The following is an 11,781-nucleotide window of genomic DNA, read 5'->3' on the forward strand; positions in this document are numbered from 1 at the left end:
TTCTAAAAATTTTCAGTGAGCAACCTGCAGTTGGGAGGAAATTGGAAGGTCTGTTACTAGATGAAATAGAAGACTTCAATCCACGAGCACATGAGCAGCCTGTGAATGGATCATCTTCACCTCCACCATTGTGTGAGTAATGTAGTTGTCACGCCATCTAATTTGCAGCTATCTGCACTAATGTATTCTGTGCAAGCCTCATTTCTGCATAACTATTGCAACTTGTGCCCAGTTGAACCTGCTTAATGTAGTAAAGCCCAGTTGTTCCTCTGCATTTCCTCCTCTGTTGTGAACTGGGCACATCCACTTTGATGAAAATCTGACTGCTGCTGAAAAAGACTAGGACAGGTGTCCTCATATGATGCATGTGTGGATTCTAGGACAGCACACTTCCAGTGAAAGAAATACAGAAAGTGCATAGTAAAATATATTAAATTACGCAACTATGGCAACGTTGGCTACAGCAATTTTAGAATCAAAGTTTTGCCTGTCTGTCCTGTATTGACTACAGTTCCGTGGTCACTAACTAGTGGTAGTAGCCTTTATCATAAAATGTTATTTACTAACATCTTATTTTCCTGTAACAATTTCAAAATGATGTTCCAGTGGCACCACCACCGAAGGCAGCTAGAGAGGTACCACGTCGTGTCTTCACTCAGAACAATGGTTCACCGGACATCTTTAAAGAAGATTTATTTGGCTCCACGCCTTTCAATCCTGCAGCATCCCAAAGCCATATACCACCAGCTGGTACTGTACTACCCCACTCCAGTCCAAACCCACCTGTTGCCTGTGACCCATTTGGTATGGGAGACTTCGGTGGCACCAGCAATGTTGGCACTTCCCAGCAGGAGCTAGAGAATGCAATTGGGCTTATAGACAAACGCATTTTGGAAATGAAGGTATTTAATATTGGGCATTAATGCCTCCTTGAACACTGTGTAAACTGTAACCATGTAGTAAGATCTTCATGATGATGTGTCAGGTGGAAATTGGCTTTGAGAATTAATGAGAGAGCCAGCCGAAAATCTGTCAGGTCCAGTGCTGCCATGGACACTGCAGAAATTTTTCATTACTGTTAAATAATGTAAAGGTGAACTAAATTAAGTTTAAACTATTCTTATGATTTTTCATAAGCATAAATAAAATGGAAACCCAGCATAGTCATAAAATTCGTGACATTGCAGAGGTGGCTTAGAAAGTCTGTTCCTCAATTTTCCACAGTTAAGAATGGGTGGCAAAATTTTGGATGGATTGTGCACTTCAATGAATGTGAAGAAATCAAACTAGCCTGCAAAACAGGCAGTGTCCAAACATGGAAAATTTCACTCACACTTCTTGTAACTTTGTTTGTAGCTAAAATTGTGCATGGGCCTCCTGATTTTATTTCATAAATTTGATTAACAGTGAAGAAAAAGGTTTTGACAAGTCTGTGTTCCCTTGTATGTGAGATACTTAAGTCTGCAAGTCAGTTAACCAAATGGAGGTCATTCCAATCGAAAAATTCTCCTATAAATACTGCTTTTGTTCTGCAAGTGTTATTTAAAGTTGTCATTCCCAACACAAGCAAAGAAATGATTCAGAAGTGTTTGTGGAATTCATTCAGTTTAGTGCTGAAGTTCTTAATTTTACTGCAGTCCTGCTAATCAGCTGCTCCAAAATGTTTTCTTTAATGTTGAGGACAGAAATCTTCCCACCTTCATGCAGTACAATTGAAATCAAACATTTATGGACTACTGACTGTAGTTTCTAGTCAACCACTAAGAACATATTCCTAACACATTGCAGAATGATCACATTTAACATGCTATATGTTAAAGTTGGATCCAGAGATAATGCTTCTTCCTGACACATTGTCCTGAGATATATTTAAACTATTGTATGCATTTCAGTGTTAACACCAATAACCAAGGTATCAGACTAGATTGCCTTAATGCACTTCTGGCTTATTTAGCATTTTGGTGGTATTTTACATTTCAAATAATTACTTTCATTTTTGTCTTTAAGTTCTACCTTCTTGTAGAGATGTCCCTGTTCAGAAACTGGAAGAAAATGAAATAATTTGAAAGAGTTTGAGGTTATTGATGTGATCATTTAGTTGAGTGGGAATAAAGATATTCACAACTTTGTGAATCAGAATTTATGATGGGAGGACAATTCCAGTGACATCATTAGATATGTAAAGAAGATGGTAATATTTCAAAGTGATTCTGACAATAGCAAAAGTGATTATTCTTCAGATTGGTGGATCATAGTGCTGATCCTTGCAGCCTCCCACTCCTGCACTGACATAGCCAGAGATACTTCTGGTGCCATCTTCGATGTGTGAAGCTGCAATCACTAGTACACTATTGTCTCCTCATTTGTCAGAATCTGAGTAAATGTTTGACTCTACATAAATTTAGATATTAAATTTAAAGATAGTCCGTGGCTCCTAGGGCTGTCAAATTGTGTCCTTAATTTGTTCATTTTTGTACAAATTTTGGAACATAGTGTTACTTTACGTATTTCATTTTTTGCAATTGTTAAAAGAAATTTAGATTTCTTGAAATCTTTTATGTATACTTCTTACCCATTTACAAAGTCCACTGCATATTGGCTGATCCTGGAATGCCACATAAGAAACACTAATTACTTTAATTAGATATATCAAAAGTAGTAACTGAAGGAAGCAGTCAGCTATGGTCGGATAACATAGCTTCACACAGTGCATGAATTTGGATAGTTACACAAAACTGATAAAAATGCAGTGCTAAATTTTGACCTTATTTTGAAATTGTACAGATCTTGGTTGGCTGCAAAATAGTTAAAAGCAGTATAGTTAATGTGGAAAATTAACTCCTAATGTTCTGTCTTCACAGAAAAAATTAAATAAGTATTAAGTGTTAGTAACAGGTTGTTTGGTCTGACCTAATGTCATAAATTGGTGGTGGTGGTGGTGGTGGTGGTGGTGGTATTCCTACCTTCTGGATTACAGTGCCTAATATCTACACATTCCTCAGATGTGTACCACTTCATGGTAAAATTAAAGTAGTTTAGTTTTTGTAACTAGCTGATAGTAACAGATGGTTGTGCATTGAATTAGATGAAAAGATTTCTGTTAATCACATTATTAAACCAGTGTTTTAGGTTCACTGCCAAAGATTGTAAACTAGTTTCAAAGGACTAGCAAAGTTGTGGTCAATTATGTAAGAAAACTTCATATCTCAAGTCTGAAGGGTGTTCAGCTTAAGGGTTAAATATTGTCATAAAATTTCTCAAACTTGAAATTTTCTGCCTCCTATCACTCACAAAATCAACAATTTTTTCTAAAAAAATTCCTGTTTAGATTATCAGAATAACCTTCAGTGCTGCAATGTTGCTTTGATGCACTGACAAGAGGTGGTTTGTGGATTTCATCACAAATTGGTAGATGAGACTAACACTGTCAAATTGATTTTTTCTGTTAGTGTGGTTCAGTAGACCCTTGCAACATAATAGGTGGTTCCTTATGTTCCAGGATGGTTTTAGCAGAGGGCTTTCTTTTGGCAATGATGATTTCTCTCTTGAAAGCCTTGACCCACTGCGCAACTGATTTACCATAAACATGGAAAAAACTGAGTCTCCAGTGGACACTGATACTATATATCTAATTTATATTAGTTACTTGGATAACATATATAAAATCAATAATTATTGAACTGTATTTTTAATAATTGCATTGTCCAGTATACTGTATTGTGTCCAGTATATTCTTCACATAAAGCTTGTAAGAAATGAAATGTATTACTTGCAAGGTATAAATTCTTGCATTAGAGAGAAATTATGTTAAAGATAATGCATTTTATGCATTTACAACAGTGATTATTTCATGTTAACCCACATGTGTATATAAGTATAGTAATGAAAATGTATTCATTTTGTCTAAGGATAAATATCATGTTAAGTTCATAAATCAGAAGTTCTGGAACATTTATGCATGTCACTAAACATCTTCATGCAGTGTTTGCAGAGAGCCAAAGCTTTTAATTATACTGAGTTTATGTGTGTTAGATGTTAAAGGTGAAATACTGTGATCTCTAGTTCCTTCAACAATTAGGTGCATATTCACCCCAGGAGCATATTTAAAAACATTAAATCCATTGTGAGCAGTATTGAAATGGAAACTACGCACAGTTCATTGCCATTCAGAAAATTTCAGTATTAAAGTTGGTAATATTTTTGTCTGTGCAGATTCTTCATTTTAATGTGACATAAATTTCTTAAATCAGTGGAGACTTTATTTGTTGTAAAAGTATTTTGTAAAATAAAAACTATTGAACTGTTTTCCAATGATCTTGGATTCCCAAACCTGGCCTATTTTCCTTTAACATGAAATGTTTGGCACCATTACAAAGTAGGATGATAAAACAATCCTTTAAATATAAAATAGGAAATTGAAACACCATTCAGCCATCTAAATCTCCTGTTACGTTGAGTAACGTGTTAGACTGCTACTTTATGCCATCCTTCAGACTCCTGGGTGATGTGTAGGAAGATTGCCACATGTGGTCCAGTTGAAATACAGGCCAGCATCCAATGCTGGTACCTGTAGATTTCTTAACACAGTGATCCTTCCGATCATCAAATGTTTGCAAATGATTAAAGGGATTACTGTATTAAGGAATCTGCAGATAACATTGAATGGTAGCCCCTATTTTGACTAGACAAAATGTGATATTCTTCTTACACATGTCATGGGGCCTGAAAATGGTGTAATGTAGCATGGAAACGTGTTACTCAAAACAACTTAAAAATTAGATGTCAAACGGTGTTTTGATCACATTTTATACTGAACAGCCAATGACCCACAACCATCTGTGTAAATACCTTCCAACAGAAAAGCCTTTTAATTGTGAATTTCAAATATCAGTATAATTACTACATAAGTGAGGAAAAGATGAGAGGAAATAGTTAGTATGCCACCAAATAATGCCCAATACTAGACACAAGAAAGCAGGTGTGGTTTGCATGTTCCTAATTTTCAGTCTTCTCTCTTACTTGTTTTTACATTAGGACCTTGACTACTAAAGCAGAGGGAACAAAGCACTGCTCTTCGAGGCCTTCTCAGCAGGAATGATTTCAAAGTTTCATGGGTGGCACCTGAGTCAACAATCTAATTTTCCTAACAAACTTTACCGATTTTGCTATAGGTCAGAGTAGAGCAAATTTCAGTGACTGCTCAGGTGGTGATTTTGCAAATGTTTCTATGAAATCATCCATACTGATTCAGTGGTGCTAAGCATTTCAGTTCATAGTAAGTTACTTCGTTGAACACTACTGGCAAACAATGGTTATGGTGCATGGTGTTTATTGCAGTCATTGTGCTGAGTTGAACTAATGAGCACTGATATAACAACTGATAATTCAGAAAGCTGTTAATGTTGTGGGTGGGAAATTATGCCAGCTATGCTGAAACTAACGACAAAACTGTCAAAACATGGTGCACCTAGTACTGTTGTGTCAGAGGTTTCTTAACTTAAAACTAAGTAAATCTGGGTGGGACAGTGTCTGCACTCACAAAAAACACTGACAGAAGTGAAATATTTTTAATGCAGTGCCTACAGGTTAGAGAGAACCATCCTTGGTCTTCACAATCAGTTAAATGACATTTTATTAACACTTGTGGATGATGTTGGAACTGAACTTGCAGAACTAGAACTGGTTACTCCCCTTTCATTGGTTTTCACTGTGGAAGAGACAAGAGTAATTCCTCCAGTTTGTCTTGCTGCACAGGAAGAAGATGGTTTCTGAAAATGGCAGAAACCACTGGAAGTGAACAAAAATTCCAGGACCAGATGGAATCTGTATAGGGTTCTGTATACAATATTCAGGTGAAACTACAGGCAACTCGCTTCTTTAAGAGGAGGAGGAGTAGTAGTAGTAGTAGTAGTAGTAGTAGTAGTAGTAGTAGTAGTAGCCCAAAAAACTAGATCATAGACATAAATCAACTGCAGAATGGTAAAAAATTTTCTGTGCTCAAACATAGTGAGAGCTTAAACAAAACTCCCATACCAACCAGCACAAGCTGTCAATCAGAACAAGTTTCTTTCACAAGTTACTGAAAGTCATTGGGGGGGGGGGTGTATATTATGCGACTCAAAACTGTACTGAGAATTTCTTGGTAGGGAGGACATCAAATGTGAACTTCGAAAAAGAAACAGTAAAACTTCAGGTGTGCAGCAGGAAAGTCTCTCAGGGTCTTCACTATTCAAGTTATATATTGACATATGAGGCATTAGTGACACTAGACATTTTGAAGAGGAAGAGATTAGTTACTTAACTGTCAAATAAAATCTGCACAAATAAGTGTTTCAAATCTTATAAAGTGGTTCAGATTAAAAATTTACTTCAAATGCTCAGACATATAAAACACAGTTGACAAAATGTCACTTTATAATGTGATTAGTGTCAGTAACAATTTAAATTGGCAAACTTGGGTGAATACCTGGGCATTAAAATTTACTGAAATATGGATCTCACAGCCTTCATTGTAGGTAAAGCAGGTGGCAGACATTCATTGGGAGGATTCTGGGTAAAACTAACTAGACTATAGACTGCGGTAACTTCACTATATTGGTCTCCCTCTACCATTTTACCCCCCCCCGCCATGATGCCCTCCGATGCCAAATTTGTGATCCCTTGATGCCTCAGAACATGTCCTACCAACCAGTCACTCCTTCTTGTCAAGTTGTGCCACAAACTCCTCTTCCCTCAAATTCTATTAAATACCACCTCATTAGTTATGTGATCTACCCATCTAATCTTCAGCATTCTTCTGTAGCATCACATTTCGAAAGCTTCTATTCTCTTCTTGTATAAACTATTTGTCGTCCACATTTCACTTCCATACATGGCTACACTCCATACAGATACTTTCAGAAAAGACTTCCTGACACTTAAATCTATACCCGATGTTAACAAATTTCTTCTTCAGAAACGCTTTCCTTGCCATTGCCAGTCTACATTTTATATCCTCTCTACTTCGACCATCATCTGCTATTTTGCTTCCCAAATAGCAAAACACCTTTACTACTTAAAGTGTGTCATTTCCTAATCTAATTCCCTCAGCATCACCCAACTTAATTCGACTACATTTGATTATCCTCATTTTGCTTTTGTTGATGTTCATCTTATATCCTCGTTTCAAGACACTATCCATTCTGTTAAACTGTTCTTCAAAGTCCTTTGCTGTCTGACAGAATTACAATGTCATCGGTGAACCTCAGTTTTTATTTCTTCCCCAAGGGGTTTTAATACCTACTCTGAATTTTTCTTTCGTTTCCTTTACTGTTTGCTCAATATACAGATGGAATAACATGGGGGAGAGACTACAACCATGTCTCACTCCCTTCCCAACCACTGCTTCCCTTTCATACCCCTCGACTCTTATAACTGCCATCTGGTTTATGTACAAATTGTAAATAGCCTTTCATTCCCTGTATTTCAGCCCTGCCCCCTTTAGAATTTGAAAGAGAGTATTCCAGTCAACATTGTCAAAAGCTTTCTCCAAGTCTACAAATGCTGGAAATGTAGGTTTGCCTTTCCTTAATTGATTTTCTAAGATAAGTCGTAGGTCAGTACTGCCTCACGTGTTCCAACATTTCTACGGAATCCAAATTGATCTTCCCCCAAGGTCGGCTTCTACCAGTTTCTCCATTTGTCGGTGAAGAATTAGTGTTAGTATTTTGTAGCCGTGGCTTATTAAACTGGTACTTCAGTGAATTTCACATCTGTCAACACCTGCTTTCTTTGGGATTGGAATTATATTCTTGAAGTATGAGGGTATTTCGCCTGTCTCTTAAATCTTGCTCACCAGATGGTAGTTTTGTCAGGACTGGCTCTCCCAAGGCTATCAGTAGTTCTAATGGAATGCTGTCTATTCCCAGGGCCTTGTTTCGGCTTAGGTCTTTTAGTGCTCTGTCACTCTTCATGCAGTATCATATCTCCCATTTTATCTTCATCTGCATCTTCTTCCATTTCCATAATATTGTCCTCAAGTACATTGCCCTTGTGTAGACCCTCTATATACTCCAACTTTCCTGTTTTCCCTTCTTTGCTTGGAACTGGGTTTCCATCTGAGCTCTTGATATTCATGCAAGTGGTTCTCTTTTCTCCAAAGTTCTCTTTAATTTTCCTGTAGACAGTATCTATCTTACTGCTAATAAGATAAGCCTCTACATCCTTAAATTTGTTCTCTAGCCATCCCTGCTTAGCCATTTTGCACTTCCTGTCACTCATTTTTGAGACATTTGTATTCCTTTTTGCCTGCTTCATTTACTACATTTTTATATTTTCCCCTTTGATCAATTAAATTCAGTATTTCTTCTGTTACCCAAGGATTTCTATTAGCCCTTGTCTTTTTACCTTCTTGATCCTGTGTTGCGTTCACTACTTCATTCCTGAAAGCTACCCATTCTTCTTCTACTGAATTTATTTCCCCCATTCCTGCCAATATTTCCCTTATGCTGTCCCTGAAACTCTGTACAACCTCTGGTTTAGTCAGATTATCCAGGTCCCATCTTCTTAAATTCCCATCTTTTTGCAGTTTCTTCAGTTTCAATCTACAGTTCATAACCAATAAATTGTGGTCAGAGTCCACATCTGCCCCTGGAAATGTCTTACAATCTAAAACCTGGTTCCTAAATCTGTCTTACCATTATATAATCTATCTGATACCTTTTAGTATCGCCAGGATTCTTCCAGGTATACTACCTTCTTTTATGATTCTTGAACCAAGTGTTAGCTATGATTAAGTTATGCTCTGTGCAAAATTCTTCAAGGCGGCTTCCTCTTTCATTTCTTCCCCCGAATCCATATTCACCTACTATGTTTCCTTCTCTCCCTTTTCCTACTGACGAATTCCAGTCACCCATGACTATTAAATTTTCGTCTCCCTTCACTACCTGAATAATTTCTTTTATCTCGTCATACATTTCATCTATTTCTTCATCTGCAGAGCTAGTTGGCATATAAACTTGTACTACTGTAGTAGGCGTGGGCTTCGTGTCTATTTTGGCCACAATAAGGCGTTTACTATGCTGTTTGTAGTAGTTTACCTGCACTCCTATTTTTTATTCAATATTAAACCTACTCCTGCAATACCCCTATTTGATTTTGTATTTATAACCCTGTAGTCACCTGACCAAAAGTCTTGTTCCTCCTGCCACCGAACTTCACTAATTCCCGCTATATGTAACTTTAACCTATCCATTTCCCTTCTTAAATTTTCTAACCTACCTGCCCGATTAAGGGATCTGACATTCCAGACTCCGATCCGTAGAACACCAGTTTTTTTCTCCTGATAAATACTTCCTCTTGAGTAGTAAATGCCAAAAATTCCCTGAAAGAGTAGCTTTAAAGTTGCAAGAACCCGTATTCTGTGAGGAATTGAATATATTGCAGCCCCTTAAATATTGCATTCGTAGGGATCACAGATAAAATTGCATGAATTAGAGCCTACTGTGAGGTGTTTAAGTGGTCATCCTTTCCATGTTACATAGGCAAATGGAATGGGAAAACCTTGATATATGGTATAATGGGAAGTACCTACTGCCATTCACTTACACCAATTTGCAGGGAATACTGGTGCTGTCTAGCTATTCAGCACCAACCACCTGCCAAGTTATCATCTACTAATTGTCATTTAGATACAGAGTAGAAGTGCTTAGGGTCAGCACACCTCTCTCCCAGCTGTTGCCAAATTCCCAGATCCTGTAAGGCACATCTTCTCTCTAAAGTAGCTCCTAATTTGGCATAATGAGACTGAGTACCTGTTCCAGTTCTACCAACAAAAAATTCCAGGTACTACCAGAAACTGAACCCAGGTCCTCCACAGAGCAGTTGGTCTGCATGGCACTCTAATATGAGAACCAAGAGGAAACCTGATTCACCTCAACTTCTGCACTCTGTATGGTTTAGGTTCATTGGTAATATCTACATGATCTAGAGTCAGTGACTAGACACTGGAGCCCCTAGTCTCAACTACTTCTCTTGTATTCACTTAACCAGGTTCTCCTGAGTCCAGCATGCCACCTTCCCTTAAATAGGTTCCACCACTCTGATGCCTCCACATAAACCTCCATTCCTGTCAAGTTAACAAACTGTCAGCAGTAACTCCATTTTGATTGTTATGATCCCTTCCACAATAATGTCTCTCATACAGTTAGAACACCAATTGACAGCACATCAGCAGTAATGAGCAATACTTTGCTTAGCATACTGAATGATTCATTATCACCTTTACAGACAGGCACAATGATCCAAACCTTGTCCGCAAGCAAATCTCCCCTGGCATATCAACACATGCTCCAACCAACACTACCACCACCCTGGGCCAACAGTAAAGGGCATCCTCCTTCCCTCATTATCTGTCATCACCCCATACTGGAACATCTTAAAAATCAAACTTTGCTAGGGTTTTGACTACCTATCATAATGCTTGGAAATAAGGAACATCTTTCCACCTCTCGAAAAGTATGTGTCTGCTATCCACCCAAACTACAAAACACCATTATCCATCTTGTGACTCTTTGCCACAGGTTCATATCCCTGTGGAAGACTCATGTGAAGACCTTCACTATACAGCCACTAAACACATCCTCATGCAAGTTATTAATTAATTACTTCTTAATGGAAATGGTCACCCGATAAAGAGCATTGTACCTTGATGGGAACCTTAGAGTAGGGAAGGATGTGGTGGTGTCGCCACTTGTGGATGCCCCTGTTTGTTGCAGTTTACCTGTCTACTGAATCACTAAACTGGAAGTGAGGAGTCAGTGGTAGGCCTTGGAGTGACAGGGACTACAGTAGGTTCTAAATGATGTCCCTCACTTCTTCTGTCAGAAATTGATTTGTTGCAGTAAAATGGATTGGAAATTGAAAAGTGAGAGTATGCAAAATCTACCATGACAAGATGGTTAAATTCATAATTGAGATCTTCTAATCTACATAATTGGAAACATCAGAGCAAACCTGGAACATACATTCTGTAGTGCTGTGTGGGTTTATACTGAATATGTGGAATGGGAAGGTTAGCAAGTACTACAGTAGTGGTTGTCTGCAGAAAGCCTTCACACATTTCTCAAGTCAGATGTGGAAGCTCTACCAACTCCCAAACTCGAATGACTAATCTTGAATGCATGCTGTTGCACCCTAAAGGTGAAACTTAAGTGACCAACATTGAATCTAGAATCATGACTGAAGATAGAATTGTGAATCTTGACTGAAGCTCAAATTGTGAATAAGGCTAAAACTTGTGCTCCTCCACATCTTCACTCGTGAAACCACCAAACTTACTCATATGCTAGTATGAAGAATTTTCTTGATCTTGGCCAGTGAGTCTACTTATCTAACATTTCTCTCTCTGAATTTTTATTATAGTTTTAGCCAGTGGTATCATTTGTTTTAGGCAAAGCAACTTTTAGAAGACGGCTGCTGCAGGAAGTTGTAAATTCCACCAAATGGAGAACTGTTTCTAAATTCTGTGAATGCCGACCAGACTGACTGGGTCCTCATTCGTGTGTCAGAAATCTATGTGGACTGTTCCTAAAAAAGTGGCACCAGCAAGGGATTGGCAGACTACAAAGCTGCCCCTTAACTGTGGTGCTATGCGTTTCCCACATTATTAACTGAAGTTATCATGTGGGGCAGGCCGGAGGTCCTCGCTGTTCACAGCCTGACAGTTTCCCTGCATGCCTTGTGTGTGGTTGCCTGCAGTTATGAGATGTGCTATTGATAAATATCATAGTCTCATGAATATGC

General features: G+C 38.0%; 1 protein-coding gene across 4 annotated transcripts in view; it reads left to right on the plus strand.

Annotated features, from left to right (window-relative positions):
• Positions 1 to 4,305, plus strand: part of LOC124555733 (PTB domain-containing engulfment adapter protein 1-like) — a 154,248-nt gene extending 149,943 nt beyond the window's left edge. For all 4 annotated transcript variants that reach the window (XM_047129757.1, XM_047129756.1, XM_047129755.1 and 1 more), the window contains exons 9-11: positions 17 to 132; positions 607 to 902; positions 3,500 to 4,305. In XM_047129757.1, the coding sequence (XP_046985713.1) occupies positions 17 to 132; positions 607 to 902; positions 3,500 to 3,574 (487 nt within the window). In that variant the 3' untranslated portion in view covers positions 3,575 to 4,305. The remainder of the gene's footprint in view (positions 1 to 16; positions 133 to 606; positions 903 to 3,499) is intronic.
• Positions 4,306 to 11,781: the final 7,476 nt, after the last annotated feature.

Source organism: Schistocerca americana, chromosome X, assembly GCF_021461395.2.
Source record: "Schistocerca americana isolate TAMUIC-IGC-003095 chromosome X, iqSchAmer2.1, whole genome shotgun sequence".
NCBI lineage: Eukaryota > Metazoa > Arthropoda > Insecta > Orthoptera > Acrididae > Schistocerca > Schistocerca americana.